The sequence below is a fragment of the Callithrix jacchus genome, chromosome 2, assembly GCF_049354715.1.
Source record: "Callithrix jacchus isolate 240 chromosome 2, calJac240_pri, whole genome shotgun sequence".
Classification (NCBI taxonomy): Eukaryota; Metazoa; Chordata; class Mammalia; order Primates; family Cebidae; genus Callithrix; species Callithrix jacchus.
Genome location: NC_133503.1, coordinates 31,626,305 through 31,644,699, shown reverse-complemented (window position 1 = coordinate 31,644,699; position 18,395 = coordinate 31,626,305). Strand labels below are relative to the sequence as shown.

The 18,395-nt window shown below is 47.4% G+C and overlaps 1 protein-coding gene across 3 annotated transcripts in view; it reads left to right on the top strand.

The window, feature by feature from the left end:
* The window catches only part of SLIT3 (slit guidance ligand 3), a 641,188-nt gene that overhangs the window by 548,747 nt on the left and 74,046 nt on the right, over nucleotides 1-18,395 (top strand). For all 3 annotated transcript variants that reach the window (XM_035292102.3, XM_035292104.3, XM_035292103.3), the window contains exons 19-20: nucleotides 2,109-2,272; nucleotides 3,287-3,419. In XM_035292102.3, coding sequence (XP_035147993.3) covers nucleotides 2,109-2,272; nucleotides 3,287-3,419 — 297 coding nt within the window. The remainder of the gene's footprint in view (nucleotides 1-2,108; nucleotides 2,273-3,286; nucleotides 3,420-18,395) is intronic.

Below are 18,395 nucleotides of genomic sequence, written 5' to 3'. Positions count from 1 at the left end.
AGTAGATAGTTACATCACCAGACAGGGCTTTCAAAAAGATGTCACTGGCTCCTTCAGTGGGTATCAGAACCAGAATTAAAGCCCAGCTTCCTAGACACCTAAAGGAGTGCTCCTGCCTGGGAGCACTGTGGTGGGAAGGGAGCCTCTGTAGAATAATGGGTAAGACTCGAGACCCAAATTGCCCAGGTTCAAATCCTGGCTGTGTCTCTTGTTAGCTGTGTGACCTTGGGAAAGTTACTTCATCTCCTCGTGCTTCCGTTTCCCTTCTGCATGATCTACCTTTTGGGATGGTTACCAGGATTGAATCTGGTGATGCTTGTAAAACACACAGCAAGGGCCTAGGGGTAGAAAGTGCTCAACATGTGTGCATTTTACAGCTGCGCATCGTATTTCCATGTAGCTCCATTATCCTTAGTTGCTGGTTTGTGGACCTGTCTCAACCCTTCCCCAATGACCCTTTGGAAGGCAGAAGGACAGGCTGCTTCTGCACCTCCTGTTGCTACCCTATGCCTAGTGCACTTAGAATCAAAGGCAAAGTTAGAGGAGGGCCTACAGGCCGGCCCCACCCCATCTGCCCCTCATGTCCTGCCTGTCCCCTCCCTCCCTCCACTGTAGCTCCACAGGGCATTTTCCCACGTTCCCAGCCCACTCCCACATTGAAACTTTGCACTCCCTGGAACACCCTCCCCCTGGCCTCCCTCCCTTCCACCTTTGCTCAGGTATCACCTCCCTCACCCCATTCCACCCCTCTGCCATTACCCCCGATCCCTCTAGCCCTGCCTCCTAATATTACATAGCACTAACCATGTCCTAATAGACTGTGTCATTTACTAACTTGCTGTTAATTATATATTACTTGCCCGCCATCATGTAAGTTTCTGAAGGACAGGGATATGCAGCTGTTTTGTTCAGTGCTGTATCCTTAATGTTTAGATCTGTGCCAAGAGCATAAGGAGATGCCAGGCATGTAATTGTTGAGGAAAGGAATGAATCAAATGAATGAATGACATCAACAGGAGAGGACGATGGGTTGGGAGTTAACACCAGTGAGCTGGTCCTTTAGTCCATGTTTAGCCCCTCCTAGGTACCTCCACATTGGAAATCCAAAGACACCTAAGATGCTGAGAGGGTCAGAGTCACAAAGCGTTCAGGGAGCCAGCTGTGACCCACGAAGTCACTTGCCCCGCTTCATACAGCTACTGAGTGTCAGAGCCTGGACTGCAACCCCAGAACGACAACTTCCAAGCCCTTAATTGCTGTATCATCCTGCAGCCACTCAAGAGCTATCTGCCCCTCTTAAATAAGCTCCTCAAGCTTTACTTTCCTCGTGCGTGAGTGGAAGATGATGTTACCTCCTTCTTAGGGTTGCTATGACAGGAATGAATGAGACAGTGGATGTAGGAAGTGCTCGGCGTGGTCCCAGTCCTGTAGTAAACACTCAGGGAGGGATAGCTTCCGTCACGCTCTTCTCTCTCCATCAGTCCAATTATTTCAGTCCATAGATGCATATAAAGTGCCTGTGATGACATAACACTAATTTCTGGATACGCAGAGGCAAACAGACCCTACCCTCGTGGAATATAGAGTCCAAGGTGCAAGGCGAGCACAGATACCAGACACTACACACTCCCATGGGTGCCACAGGGAGAACCAAGGGGAATGAGGGAAAAGACAGGATGAGGCTGAAGTATCCCACTTTATATGGGGGACTCAGAGAAGGCTTTCTTAATGCAATGTCATTGAAGCCAAGGACTAAGGAACAAGGAGCAGCCAGTCAGGCAACCTGTGAAGAGACCGGTTCCCAGCAAGGAGAGCAGCAAGTGTGCAGGCGCTCAGGGCGAATCTCCGCTGAGGACCCAGAGGCAGTTCACACAGCCCGAGCTCAGTACACAAGGGAGGGCATGGTGAGAGGCCGTGCCTGCCTCCATCAGTGGTGGAGGTCTCGAATGAGACCCTTGCAGAGACTGCATCTGGTGAAAAGCCTACATTTCCTTTCTGAGACCACCTCCTCCCCAGCTGGGAGAGCTGGGCTCTGGGGTTGCAGAAGCAGATTCCAGGGCCATTCCCACAGTAGAAAGTAGAGGCTAAGCACCCTTCTTTCCTCCCAGAAACCTCCTGTCCAACCCCTTCAACTGCAACTGCCACCTGGCCTGGCTGGGCAAGTGGTTGAGGAAGAGGCGGATCGTCAGCGGAAACCCTAGGTGCCAGAAGCCGTTTTTCCTCAAGGAGATCCCCATCCAGGATGTGGCCATCCAGGACTTCACCTGTGACGGTGAGAAGACTGGGGGTCGAGGGCAGCGGGGAAGGTCCTGGGGAGCCGAGGAAGATGCCGGAGTTACAGGATCAGATACTCCCTGAGATCCCATTTTACTCTGCTTTGGGCACACAGGCGGCGCGCTGGAGAGCTTTGCAGATCTACTGTTAGCCCACATGGCTCCTTCATGCAAATTAAGAAAAGGCGCCCTTTTCAGAAATCATTTTATTTCCATCAGTTAGAAATCTGTCATACTATACTGATTTCATTAAGACAAGACACTTGCTCATTAAAACAAGATACTGCCATCTATGAGAAAACTGTTTGTACCAAATATACTAATCTATCAAGTGCACAGTGAGCTTGGTGCCCCTTAAATGATATGGCACCCTTGTGGAGTACACGGCCTATACAACTGTACATGGGAGCCCTGGCCTCAGTCTTCCTGTCTGCATCATGATGAGACTCAGAGTATGTACTCATGAGAAGTAGACTTCAAGGAAAGTCTTGTCGCTGGCTGGGGTATGGATATCTGAGGCTTTGTTTTCAGGATCCCAGAGAGCATTATTTGTTTGCATAAATCCAAGCCAGCATAGATCTTCACTTGCTCAACTTTGGGTTATCTAGAGACAGATAATTAACTGAGATTAAGGCATAATGGAGGCTGGGGACACGCTCCCCACCTCAGAGGGACTATGTCGTTGTGGGAGGAGAGAAAGAAAGGAGAAAAAGGAAGGGAAAAGATTCTGCCCCCTCCGCCTGACCACTCCCTCAGTCATTCGGGCTTATTCCTGATCTGGTTAACAGAGACCTCTTTCCTATCTGGTACTCTAGCTGAGCCTCCTTCATGGTCTTCATCTTATGTCAAATGAGGTAGAAGGTAGGCAACACCCGTCAACCGCGGATGAGACCAGCGGGTACCCTATTCCTGGTTCCAGCGCCCAGTGGGGACTGGAGCGCAGCCTTGCTCACTGGCTCCTCCTAGTGGAGCTTATCTCCCACCGCTCTCACCTTCTCCGGGGCTCTCCACAGGCAACGATGAGAGTAGCTGCCAGCTGAGCCCGCGCTGCCCGGAGCAGTGCACCTGCGTGGACACCGTGGTGCGATGCAGCAACAAAGGACTCCGCACCCTCCCCAAAGGCATGCCCAAGGACGTGACCGAACTGTAAGTACCCCCAGCCGCCTCCAAGCACCCCGTCATCTCACCACCAGCAGCATCCTCCATGCTTTACCCCAGCATCTCAAGCAAAGCAACATGGCACAACTGCCCTGGGGAGACCCTACTTAAATGGATCCCAGCAAGATGGCAGTGGAGCCCTCACCAAGATGGCAGCCATGGCTTTGACAAGGGCACAGGAAGCACAACTCCCCCAGTGCGTCTGCCTAGCAGGAGAAGAATCTCTGACCCTGGAATCCCTAGAGGTACCCTGAATATAAGTGGCAGGGTTATGGCCTCGTTTTCCGTATCACCCCCGCAAAACCCCCACTCTCACCCTCTTCCTAAGACTCCTCAGCAGCCTCTTAGTCTGATCTGAGCAGCAGTGCAGGATAATTGTAAAAACATTGCCCAGCGGGCACTGTGGCTTACAAAGCACTCTTCTGAATAGGATCCTATTCCAGTTGAAACAGCCTTGTCAAGCATGAGGCCCCATTTTACAGACAAGGTCTTAGCTCTGAGCCTCTTTCATTCTCAGAACAAAAGCTTTCTTTTTTTTTTTTTTATTTAATTTTAATTAATTTGGATTTTTTTTAATTTTTAAATTATACTTTAAGTTCTGGTGTACATGTGCAGAACATTCAGGTTTGTTACATAGGCATACATGAGTTCATGTCCTTTGCAGAGGCATGGATAATGCTGGAAACCATCATTCTCAGCAAAATGACACAAGGACAGAAAACCAGACACTGTGTGTTCTCACTCCTAAGTGGGTATAGAAGAGGAGCTTTCTTATTCCACAGCCCAAGCTCCTGCCACTGACTCTTCAGGTCTTGTTTCTGCACCAGAAACTCCCAACTTATGAAAAAGGTGTTAGCCTCTTCCTAAAGGACTCTTAATATTATGGAGAGAATCCTATTTCTGCCCCCTGGAAAGCACAGACAGAAGGACAAGGCACAGTCCCCCAATAATTGGGCCTCCCTGGAATGCACCAAGAACACTGGAGCTAGGACCAGAGGAGCACCACACACTCACAACCAACACACAGCACGTGCACACTCATGTTCATCCACTCATCCACTCAACACATATTGGCCAGGTTTCTTGTGTGTCAGGTGCTCTGCTCATATTGGAGAGACAACGGCAAGCAAAATGGTTGTGACCTCTGCACTCAGGGGGTCACGGTTTGAGGGAAGGTAAACATTCGCTGCGTCATTGCAGATGCACATGTGAAGTGACAACTGCGAAAAATGCTACAAAAAAAGAGGTGCAAGGTTGCTAGGACATGCTAAAGTGAGATGTGTGACAGAGACATGAGGCTCAGAGAATGCTCTCCCCGGGAAATGATGCTGGAGCTGCACTCTGACGGGTGAGGAGCAGGTCACCAGGAGGGACGAGGGAGTGCTCCAGGCCGTAGTGGCTGCATAAGCAAAGGCCCTGCCTGGGAGCTGGCAGAGCCAGGGAGGGGCAACAGGAAGAGCCTCAGTGCTGCGAAAGCAAACACCCACACCACACACCCACACACCACCAAACCGCACCCCCACACCACACAACACACACCACACACCACCAAACCGCACCCCCCACACCACACACACACCCACACACCACCAAACCGCACCCCCACACCACACACCACAAACCACCAAACTGCACCCCCACACACCACACACACCCACACACCACAAAACCGCACCCCCACACCACACACCACACACCACCAAACTGCACCCCCACACACCACACACACCCACACACCACCAAACCGCACCCCCACACCACACACACACCCACACACCACCAAACCCCACCCCCACACCACACACACCCACATCACCAAACCGCACCCTCATACCACACACCACACATACCACCAAACTGCACCCCCCACACCACACACCCACACACCACCAAACCGTACCCCCCACACCACACACACACCCACACACCACCAAACCGCACCCCCACACCACACACCACACACACCCACATCACCAAACCACACCCACATACCACACACCACACACACCACCAAACTGCACCCCCACACCACACACCCACACACCACCAAACCGCACCCCCACACCACACACACACCCACACACCACCAAACCACACACCCACACCACACACACACACACCCCACCAAACCACACCCCCACACCCCACACACACACACCCCACCAAACCGCACCCCCACACCACACACATACCCACACACACCTACATACCACCAAACCGTACCCCCCACACCACACACACACCCACACACCACCAAACCGCACCCCCACACCACACACCACACACACCCACATCACCAACCCGCACCCGCATACCACACACCACACACACCACCAAACTGCACCCCCACACCACACACACACACACACCACCAAACCGCACCCCCACACCACACACACACCCACACACCACCAAACCACACACCCACACCACACACACACCACCAAACCGCACCCCCACACCCCACACACCCCACCAAACCGCACCCCCACACCACACACATACCCACACACACCCACACACCACCAAATCGCACCCCCACACCACACACACCTATACACCACCAAATCGTACCCCCATACCACACACACACCCGCACACCACCAAACCGCACCCCCACACCACACACACCACCAAACTGCACCCCCACACCACACACTACCAAACCGTACCCCACACCACACACCACACACACACACACACACATCACCAAACCACACCCCCACACCACACACCAGACTACTACACCCACATACCACACCACCAAACCACACCCCACACCACACCACCACACACCACCACACCCACACAGCATCAAACCACACCCCATACCCCACACCACACCCCCACACCACACACCACACCGCCACACACCCACACACCTACACACCACACCCACACACCACCACACCCACACACCACACACCACACCACCACACACCCGCACAACACACCACCACATACCACACCCACAGACCATACTACCACACCCACACACCACACCAGACACTACCACATACCACCACACCACCACACCACACCAGATACCACCACATACCACCATACCACACCACACGAGACACCACCACATACCACCACACCACACACCACAACACACACACCACCACACCCACATACCACCACACCCACATGCCTAACCCACCACACCACACGCCCACACACCACCACACCACACATTACCACACCACCACACCCCCACACCACACCTACACACTACCACACCCACACCACACATACCCACACACCACCACACTAACCACACCGACACCCCACACACCCACACACCATCACACTAACAAACCACACCCACATAGCACCACACCCACATACCACACATTACAACACCAACACACCACACATCACCACACCACCACACCACTCCCACACACCACCACACCCTCACACCACCACACCCACACACCACCACGCCCATACACCACACTCACACAGCACCACACCACATGCCACCACACACACCACACACTACCACACCCACACAGCACCACACTCATCACCATACCCACACACCATGACACCCACACACCACCACACTCACCACCACACGTCTGATGCTTGACTTTGACATCTGTCTCACCAGGCCCCAGGCCCACCCCCTTTTCTGGGCCAGCTTAGCGTGTACAGGCATACCTTGGAGATATTGTGGGTTCAATTCCAGACCACCATAAAGCGCAAACTGCAGTAAAGCAAGTCACACAAATGTTTGGGTTTCCCAGTGCATATCACAGTTATGTTTATACTATACTATAGTCTATTAAGTGTGCAGTCTCATCATGTTAGAAGAAAAAAACAATGTACGTGCCTTAATTCAATAATACTTTATTGCTAAGAAATGCTAATGATCTGAGCCTCCAGCAAGTCGTGATCGTTTTCCTAGTGGGGAGTCTTGCCTTGATGTTGGCTGCTATCTGATCGGTGGGTGGTGGCCAAACATTGGGTGGCTATGGCAATTTCTTAAAATAAGACAACAGTGAGGTTTGTCACATCAATGGACTCTTACTGCATGCAGGATTTCTCTGTAGCACACAATGCTGTTTAATATCATTTTTCCCACAGTAGAAGTTCTTTTCAAATTGGGGTCAAGGCCAGGTGCAGTGACTCACACCTGTAATCCCAGCACTTTGGGAGGCCGAGGCAAGTGAATCACTTGAGGTCAGAAGTTTGAGACCAGCCTGGCCAACGTGGTGAAACCCCATCTCTACTAAAAATGCAAAACTTAACAGGGCATGGTGGAGCACACCTGTGATTCCAACTACTGGGGAGGCTGAGGTAGGAGAATTGCTTGAACCTGGGAGGCAGAGGTTGCAGTGAGCCAAGATTGTATCTGTACTCCATGTCTTAAAAAAAAAAAAAAAAAGATGGAATCGATCCTCTCAAACCCTGCTGCTACTTTATCAACTGAAGTTATATAATGTTCTAAATCCTTAGTTGTCATTTCACAATGTTTCCAGCATCTTCACCAAAATTAGATTCCATCTCAAGAAACCAATTTCTTTCCTCATCTATAAGAAGCAACTCTTTATCTGCTCAAGGTTGATCATGAGATTGCAGCAATTCAGTCACATCTTCAGGCTCCACTTCTAATTCTAGTTCTTACTATTTTCACCGTATCTGTAGCTACTTCCTCCACTGAAGTCTCAAACCCCTCAAGGTCATCCATCAGGGTGGGAATCCACTTCTTCCAACTCCTATTAATGCTGCTATTTTGACCTCCTACCATGAATTACAAATGTTCAAATGGCATCTAGAACAGTGAATCCTTTCCAGAAGGTTTTCAATTTACTTTGCCCAGATCCATCAGAGAAATCACTATCTATGGCAGCTATGACCTTACAAAATGTATTTCTTAAATAATAAGACTTGAAAGTTGAAAATACTCCTTGATCCATGAGCTGCAGAAAGGATGTTATATTAGCAGACATGAAAACAACATTCATCTGTTTGTATATCTCCATCAGGTCTCTTAGATGACCAGATACATTGTCCATGAGCAGTAATATTTTGAAAGAAATTTTTATATCTGTGCAGCAGGTCTCAACAATGGGCTTAAAATATTCAGCAAAATGTGCTGTAAACACATTTTGTTTACTAGATGATGTGCCATCATCCAGTCTTTGTTGCTCTATTTCTTAACACAGAGTAGATTTACTGTAATTCTTAAAGGCCCTAGGATTTTCAAAATGGTAAATGAGGATTGGCTTCAACTTCAAGTCACCATCAGCAGTGGTCACTAACAAGAGAGTCAGCCTGCCCTTTGAAGCTTTGAAAGCGGGCATTGACTTCTCCTCTCTATCTGTGAAAGTCCTAGCTGGTATCTTCTTTCAATGAAAGGCTGTTTTGTCTCCATGGAATATCTGTTGTTTAGTGTGGCCACATCTTAGCTAGATTATCTGGATAACTTGCTACAGCTTCTCTGTCACCATTTGCTGCTTCACTTTACATTTTTCTGTTATGAAGATGGCTTCTTTTTTAAAACCTCATGAACCAGCTATTGCTAGCTTTAAACTTTTCTTCTGCGGTTTTCTCACCTCCTCTCTCAGCCTTTGCAGAATTAGAGAGTTAAGGCCTTGCCATGGATTAGGCTTTGGCCTAAGGGAATGTTGTGGCTGGTTTGATTTTCTATCCAGATCACCAAAAGTTTTCACATATCAGCAATAGGACTTTCTCATCATTCATGTGTTCATTGGAGTAGCACTTTTAATTTTCTACAAGAACTTTTTCTTTGCATTTACGACTTGGACTTTGGTCCAAGAGGCCTAGCTTTGACCTGTCTTAGTTTTTGATATGCCTTCCTCACTAAACTTCATCATTTCTAGCTTTTGATTTAAAGTGAGAGATGTGTGACCCTTAAGAGGCCATTGTAGGGTTATTAACTGACCCAATTTCAATATTGTTGTGTCTCAGGAAATAGGAAGGTCCAAGGAGACAGGGACAGGGAACCCCTAGTTGGTAAAGCAGTCAGAACACACATATTTTTCAATTAAATTCTTCGTCTTTGATGGGCATGGTTCATGGTGCTCCAAAACAGTTACAATAGAGACATCAAAGATCAGATCACAGATCACCGTAAGAGTTTAACAATAATGAAAAAGTTTTGGGCCAGGCCTGGTGGCTCATGCCTATAATCCCAGCACTTTGCGAGGCCAAAGCGGGCAGATCACGAGGTTGGGAGATCGAGACCAGCCTGGCCAACATAGTGAAACTCCGTTTCTACTAAAAATACAAAAATTAGCCAGGTGTGGTGGTGGGCACCTGTAGTCCCAGCTACATGGAAGGCTGAGGCAGGAGACTCACTTGAACCCAGGAGGTGGAGGTTACAGTGAGCTAAGATCTCACCACTGCGCTGCAGCCTGGGCAACAGAGCAAGACTCCATCTCAAAAAAAAAAAAAAAGTTTAAATATTGTGAGAATTACCAAAATGTGACACAGAGACATGAAGTCAGCATATGCTGTTGGAAAAATGGCGCTGACAGACTCACTTGAGAGGAGGTTGCCATAAACCTTCAATTTTTAAAAAACACAATATCTGCAAAGCACAATAAAGCCAAGTGCAGTAAAACAAGGTACAAAGTACTCTCAGATGTAAGTGACAGAACACAACTCAGACTCCTCCAGGGAGTGTCTTTGATCCGCCCTGCTAATAATGCCTCTGGGGGCAGAGCCTGAGCATGCCAGTTTCTTGGACTAGCACGTGGATTCTTGAGTGTGTGTTGTGGCTCCAGGCATTTCCCAATGCTCAGAGAAACTGAAACTAGGGCTGCCAGCCCCAGGAAAGAAAGGAAGGTCTTGACAGTCGCTAAAAAGTTCATGTCCCCACTGGGTTTGAGCTGGGGTCATGCCCTTGAAGCTCTATATGCACAAATGCCACCGCGTGCAGTGAGCTTCCTGCCCTTCCCTTGGACCAGGCTGTGTCATGGGATGGGGCTGCAGAGAATGACCCAGTTATACTCTCCTTCCTGGGCAAGTTGCATGCCAAGTGACACATGTGAAAGGACAGAAATGCCATGACGATAGGCCATGAATGCTTTTCCCCAAAGCTCATGGAACAAAAACTGAAATAACAAAGATAATTGGATACAATTATAAAGTAAACTTCAGCACTTTGGGAGGAGACCTGATTTTCTGCTTTGGAAATGGTATCACTTCCCGTGGCCAGGCACAGCTTCCAGAGTGCACCAAGGAAGGCAGCCCTCACTTCTGTCCCCGAACCATCTTCCTGGGACGGGGCCTGGAGGGTAAGCAGGAGAATGAGTGTCAAAGAAAGAGAAAGCTGGCAGACCTGGAGACTTATGGCTGGGAGCCTCTGGTTCACGGACATTGGCTGAGCCCAGATCCAGGGTTTCCAATGCAAGCCTTCCAGCTCCCTCAAGTATCATTAGTTATCTCAGGCAGAGCTGCTGGCTTACAAAACAAAATTAAGTTTAATTCCCTGAGAAGCAGCAAAAACAAAGTTGCCCAGCGTTTCTCTAAAGGGCAGGGTGTGAGAGTCTCTTGCAAGCATGCAAGACCCCAGCAGTGCCATTCACACAGGAGGTGATTTTTTTCTCCAGTTTAGCCCTCTGCAAACTCGCACTGGCTCTTCTTTCAGTTCTACCCTGGGTGAGTCAAGCCACACCGAGCCTCATGCCCACATTCAGTCCTGCAGGTGCTCTTTGAAGTAGGGCGACAGGACCACTTGCCCTCTTTTTCTGACCCCAGATTTTGTGCTCATGCCAATTATACCAGAAGTTCTTAAAAGCGTAGGTCTCAGGACTCCAAGAACTGTGTTTATGTGGGTTGTATCTACTGATATTGGTCGTATTAGAAAATAACACTGAGAAAGTTTTTAATAGGCATTTATTATCGCATTTCAAAGTAACAGTTATATACCCATTACATGTTTATATAAAAAGCATATTTTAAAGACAAACCAAAAGAAATGCAATTGAGAAGACTTTCATTGTTTTATATTTTTGCAACTCTCTTAAATGTGTAGCTTCCTAGAAGACAGCCCTGTTTTCATATCTGCTTCACCATTCACTCTGTTGTGGTATGTTTTTGGGGTGAAGTTTAAGAAATCCAGCTTCACACAGAAATGTATTTGAAAAAAAGGAAGATCTGGGCGCATGGTGGCTCATGCCTATAATCCCAGCACTTTGGGAGGCTGAGGTGGGCGGGTCACCTGAGGTCGGGAGTTGGAGCCAGTCTGACCAACATGGAAAAATCTCGTTTCTACTAAAATACAAAATTAGCCAGGTGTGGTGGCACATGCCTATAATCACAGCTACTCAGGAGGCTGAGACAAGAGAATTGCTTGAACCTGGGAAGCAGAGGTTGCTATGAGCCAAGATTGTACCATTGCACTCCAGCCTGGGCAACAAGAGCAAAACTCCACCTCAAAAAAAAAAAAAAGAAAGAAAAAGAAAAAGAGAGGAATACTTTAATAGCCTTTTCAGATAATTACAGGTATTCTTCTTTGATAAAGACCAAAGTTCAACAAGTGGTGGTTTCTTAAAGGCTAGCTGTAGTGTGGAACCTGCACCCATACCAATGAATCTCCCATCCTGTTACATTGACTCTACTGGTCTGTCTGAGATTTTGAATGGAGCTTTCCCCATGCAAGGTCTTGTAACATCATGTGTTGGTCATTGGGAAAATATTGGTTCACCGAGTTATGCAGATCTTCCAAATGCTACCACATTTCATTATACGATATATTTTTTAAATAATGTCCTTTGTTATCACCACTGATCTCATCAGAAAGGTCTTTAAGTGAGGGGAAGTTGGTAAGCTCAATGTGGCAGTGAAGAGTTTTCCAAAACTTTAATTTTCAGTTGGAAGCACAAATTGATCATTGGCAACAAATACTGTGAGCTGCTTTTTTTTTAAAGTGGTGGGCTTGCTTTGTTCATTTTCAAGAAATTGTCTACTAAATAGCCATGTCTGAATAATGAGTTTTCCCGTCTTTCTTTTGGGTAAAAACAGTGTTTCATGAAAAAATTTAAAAGCCAGTGACTTCAGCATGTGCATCAATTACACAGGTACTTTCCTTTAGACAACCAACGTGCTGCGCGTGCACCCGTCCCATTCTGTCATATGGAACATTAAAGGAATGCATGCTCAAGAGTTGAACGTCAATACAAATGATAATTCTTGCTACTTCATCAAGGGCATTCTTAAATGAAGTTGGTTTTTGTGAAACCTGCAAGTGCACAGAAGTGAAGAATACAGTGACCGCTGGTTTCATTTGCTAGCGATGTCCTGATTCATTCATTCAAACTGGCCAGCATTTTTACCCTTTGCTAATTTTGTACCATCAGTGCAAACGTCAACACAGGGTAAGAGGAAAATAACATTTTAACCTCATCGTAAACATAGTTTTGGCCTCATAGACCCCTGAAAAAGTCTCAGGGACCCTCAGGGGTCTATAAATGATACTTTGAGAACCACTCTGGTCATTACACATTGGCAAGCAATGGAGAGAGAGATATACTGGCTCTAAGTCAGCACTAAGCTCCTAATTTAAAAGGCAGGCTTATGAAATCTTATGGAAAATGGGACAGAAGCAAATACAGGACATCTCAGCCCTCAAAGTCACCGAAATACTCTGCAAAGGTAGGGCCTCGCTGCCTTCAGAAAGTACAATTATTGCTGTGCAACTGTCCTTTTAAGTTCAAGCTTACCTGACTATTTTAGAACTGAAACCTAAAAATCTGTTTGCTTCCATTTATGGAAATGTTTACAAACGTTGGGTTTCCTGGTTCTGGAAACAAACTCTGCAAAGCCTACTTCTTCCTAAGGGCTAGAGAAGAAATTCAGGATCCAGTGTCCGTGAAAAGCTTTCCCCCGTATCCCTGATTGATATCCACAATGTTTAGACATATGTTTTTGGTCTAAGGACCATGATAATGGATTTGTTGTCCTATAACTTGATATCCCAAGGAGAGGAGAGGGGAAAGATGACATAGCTGCCCCCAGGCACAACTATTGGAAGAAGAGATTTGTATTAGGATGTGAGGTCTGAGAACATCATGGGACGCAGGCCAGCAGTGTGCGTATGTGCGTGCACACACACACAGCACTGACAGGAGACATGAAAGGGATGGGGCTCAACCAGGAGGTAGGAGGGCACAGGGCTGAGATGCAACTGTCTGAGAGTGTGTGCCAAGAGGTGATGACAAGAATTGAGAACCAGGAAGGACCTGCCTGGCACTGGGTTCTGAGGAGTTAGAGGATGGAAGTCTGGGGTCCGGAAGGCAGCTCAGTGGCGCTTGCTCCTCATCCATAGTTTTACTGGGGGATGGACATGCAGGCAGGAGAAGCGGTAGAGCAACGCAGCAGGTGACAAGCACAAGGGAGTGGCTCAGGCAGTGTGCGCTCTGAGAAAGGAGGAATCCAGAAAATTCTGCCCATGTGGCCTTTAAGAAAGCAAGCAAGGATGCCCTGTCTATGCTGCAAACCACCACAGCCATCATTTCTAGAGCAATTGCTATGCACCAGGAGCTATGCTGGGTTTTTTAATAGGTAATCTCATTTCGCCCTGCTAACAACTCTTCAAGGCAAGTATGATTATTCCCATTTGCAGATGGGATAACTGGAGCTACTAAAGGTTGAATCATTTTTGACGATCACACTGCCGATAAGCGGCAGAGTATAGACTCAAGCCCAGATCCATCTGACCCCAAGTCCTCCCTGTGGCAGAAGCCCAAGTCCCTGTGTGTTCTGCCCAGTAGCCTGGCTTGCTGGGGACTTACATGGGTCCTCTTGAAAACTGACATCTGCATTGCAGCAGGAAGAAAGCAAACCCAGGCCCACCCCTGCCATGATGCTGTAGGTACCTGTCAGTGGTTCTGGCCGTGTCCATCCTGACAGCTGGGCCTTCTCTAGCAAGGCCAGCTGCTGCCTCTGTATCCCCCATACTCCCCAGACCACTTCATAGAACAGCTGCCCAGTACTGACTACATCCTTGACATTCTCTGGCCCAGGGAGAGAGACTGAAATATGCCTCCAGCCAGCTGGAGGCGTTGATCACATCTTTGGAGAGTGGGCCAGCTCTGGGCACAGCAGCACTTATGGGTCCTGGCACAGGCCCTGGCCCAGTGAAGACCTCAGCAGATGGCACCAGTAGAGGACACTTCTCCACACTATCGGGTGGTCACAGCCATCTGTGGGAGGGCCAGGGGCAGCCTGAGCACAGGCCAAGAGCCAGGAAGGCTCCCTTCATTCATCCATTCATTGAGTCCATTGTGCCAGACTGTGATAGCAGCTGAGGGAACAGTGGCTACCATGACAGATAAGATCCCTCTTCTCAGAAACTTAGAGTAGGGGAGAAAGACAATAAGAAAACTGACCAGAAGATCAGGCATTTCACACTGCAAGTAGAGTGGGATTTCCCAGGAAAGCAAAGGAGGGAAACAGAGGAACATGTTTTGTGAAGGCCTCAAGATGGAAGCAGAAACATCTTAAATTCAAGAAACCTAGAAGGCTGTGAGATGGAGCAAAAAGGATGACGAAGAGGGTGATGTGTGCTGAAAGCTTGAGAAGGGATATGTAAGTTCTTGTAGGTATAGGGAGGGTTGACTCCAAGAGATACACAAGAATCCAGGAAGAATTTTAAGTTGGAAAGTGGCATGATCCAATTATCATTTTAGAAATACTACACTGGAACAAGAGAGAATGAACAGCAATAAACTACATATATTATTGGATGGAGGGGTGTGTGTGTGTGTGTGTGTGTGTCTGTCTATCTGTGTGTATGTATGTTCAAAATGTGTTGGCCACCAGTGTGCCAGGTACTGCTCTGAGAACTACTCACAGAGACTTTCATTTAATCCTCAGAATTAAGGTGGTGATTATTATAAGCCTTGTTTTACAGGTGACTAAATGCAAGCTCAAAGAGGTTACTTACCTTGCCCAAGGTCACACAGCTATAGATAGTAGAGCCAGGATGTAAGCCTCAGCTGCCTGACTCCTGAGCTGCCCCCACATCACTCCAGGACTCCAGTGGAAATTCTGGTCTGGAGTAGGGTCTCTGGGAAGGTGGCTTCCCTTCCTCTCCGTTAAGATTCAGCTGGTCTGAGTTCTTTGTGGGGCATCAGTCAGCACCACAAAGCTCCGTACAGGAATGGGGAACACCCATTCACAGAGATCTGTGTGGAGTTTCATGAGAGGCAGATGTGTCCTTGTGTGTTTGCACCAGGGCTGAAACAGAGCATTTAAATGCAGGGCAAATGCAAAGGTTGACCTGCCAGAAATGCTCTGGCAGTTCTAAGGCTGGTGGGGCAGGAGGGCAGTCTCCTGAAAGGGTCCCTCTGGGGGCCTGGGCTATAGGCTACAGACAACTTTGGAGTTCAGAGTTTTCATAAAGGGCTTGCTACAAAGAGCTCTCCCCACAACTGCATCTGCATTTCTGAAGTGAAACCTTTGATTCTGAGTCTTCTGAGCTGCACGGCCAGGTCGCTGGGGACATTCTGCACCGAAAGCAACTTCTGCTTGGCTCCATCGTGCAAAGCACAGCTCTCCCTGAGGAGTTCAGGGGTTTTCATCACACAGGTGACGTTTTCTGAGCATCTACTGTTGCCAGGCAGAGTGCGAGAATGCTGCGGGAGCCAAGCAGACGTGGTTCTGCCAATGTTAATCACAGAATCACGTGAAAGATGTCACCGTGGGGGTTAAATGCTGTGGCGAAAAGACAGCCAATGTTTTGGGAACCTGTAATATCACCGGTAGGTGTGGGAGCTGATCTTGAAGAAGTAATGCTGGAGCCGAGATCCAAGCATCTGTAGGAGTTAACCCAGTAAGGTGGGAGAAGAGGCACTAGCGTTTCAAAGACCTGCTCCCCCCTCCTCCACCAAAGGGGATGGAGCATTTCAGGAAGGTTAAGGCCAGTGGAGTTGGAACCAGAGGTCAAGAGAAAGTCTGATAAAATATGAACCAAAGGCAAGAGGCAGGACTGTAATCATTATTTTCCTGTCTCATCTGGGTAGGCTGTGGTGCCCGGTTGTTTGATCAGTCACTTGGTCTAGATGTTGCTGTGAAGTTATTTTGTAAATGCAATTAATATCTACAGTCAGTTGACTTTTTTTTTTTTTTTGAGACAGAGTCTCGCTCTGTCACCCAGGCTGGAGTGTAGTGGTGCAATCTTGGCTCACTACCACCTCCATCTCCTGGGTTCAAGCAATTCTCCTGCCTCAGCCTCCCAAGCAGCTGGGACTACAGGCGTGCGCCACCACACCCGGCTAATTTTTTATTTTTAGTAGAGATGGGGTTTCACCATTTTAGCCAGGTTAGTCTCAATCTCCTGACCTCATGATCCACACGCCTCAGCCTCCCAAAGTGCTGGGATTACAGGCGTGAGCCACTGCACCCCAGCCTCAGTTGACTTTTTACACAATATATTTAGGAGGTACAAGCACAGGTTTCTTACATGTATATATTGTGTTGTGGTAATGTCTCTTTCAATTTTGACGATAGGGTGTCAATTTTGGATCTCTCCTTTCTTCTCATGTGGGCACTTACTGCTATATATTTTACTCTAGAGACTGCTTTAAATGTGTCCAAGAGATTCTGGTATGTTGTGTCTTCATTCTCATTGGTTTCAAAGAACTTCTTTATTTCTGCCTTCATTTCATTGTTTATCCAGTCAACATTCAAGAGCCAGTTGTTCAGTTTCCATGAAGCTGTGCAGTTCTGAGTTAGTTTGTGAAATCTGAGTTCTAACTTGATTGCACTGTGGTCTGAGAGACTGTTTGTTATGATTTCCATTCTTTTGCATTTGCTGAGGAGTGCTTTACTTCCAATTATGTGGTCAATTTTAGAGTAGGTGTGATGTGGTGCTGAGAAGAATGTATATTCTGTGGATTTGGGGTGGAGCATTCTGTAAATGTCTATCAGGTTTGCTTGTTCCAGGTCTGAGTTCAAGTCCTGGATATCCTTGTTAATTTTCCGTCTGGTTGATCTGTCTAATATTGACAGTGGAGTGTTATAAAGTCTCCCACTATTATTGCGTAGGAGTCTAAGTCTCTTTGTAAGTCATTAAGAACTTGCCTTATGTATGTGGGTGCTCCTGTATTGGGTCTGTATATATTTAGGATCATTAGCTCTTCTTGTTGCATCAATCCTTTTGCCATTATGTAATATCCTTCTTTGTCTCTTTTGATCTTTGTTGCTTTAAAGTCTATTTTATCAGAGATGAGAATTGCAACTCCTGCTTTTTTTTGCTCTCCATTTGCTTGGTAAATCTTCCTCCATCCCTTTATTTTGAGTCTTTGTGTATCCTTGCATGTGAGATGGGTTTCCTGGATACAGCACACCGACGGGTTTTGGCTTTTTATCCAATTTGCCAGTCTGTGTCTTTTGATTGGTGCATTTAGCCCATTTCCATTTAGGGTTAATATTGTTATGTGTGAATTTGATACTGCCATTTTGATGCTAGCTGGCTGTTTTGCCTGTTAGTTGATGCAGATTCTTCATTTTGTTGATGCTCTTTACCATTTGGTATGTTTTTGGAGTGGCTGGTACCAGTTGTTCCTTTCTATGTGTAGTGCCTCTTTCAGGAGCTCTTGTAAAGCAGGCCTGGTGGTGACAAAATCTCTGAGTACTTGCTTGTTCACAAAGGATTTAATTTTTTCTTCACTTATGAAGCTTAATTTGGCTGGATATGAAATTCTGGGTTGAACGTTCTTTTCTTTAAGGATGTTGAATATTGGCCCCCACTCTCTTCTGGCTTGTAAGGTTTCTGCCGAGAGATCTGCTGTGAGTCTGATGGGCTTCCCTTTGTGGGTAACCCGACCTTTCTCTCTGGCTGCCCTTAGCATTTTCTCCTTCATTTCAACCCTGGTGAATCTGACGATTATGTGCCTTGGGGTTGCTCTTCTTGAGTAATATTTTTGTGGTGTTCTCTGTATTTCCTGGACTTGAATATTGGCCTGGCTTGCTAGGTGGAGA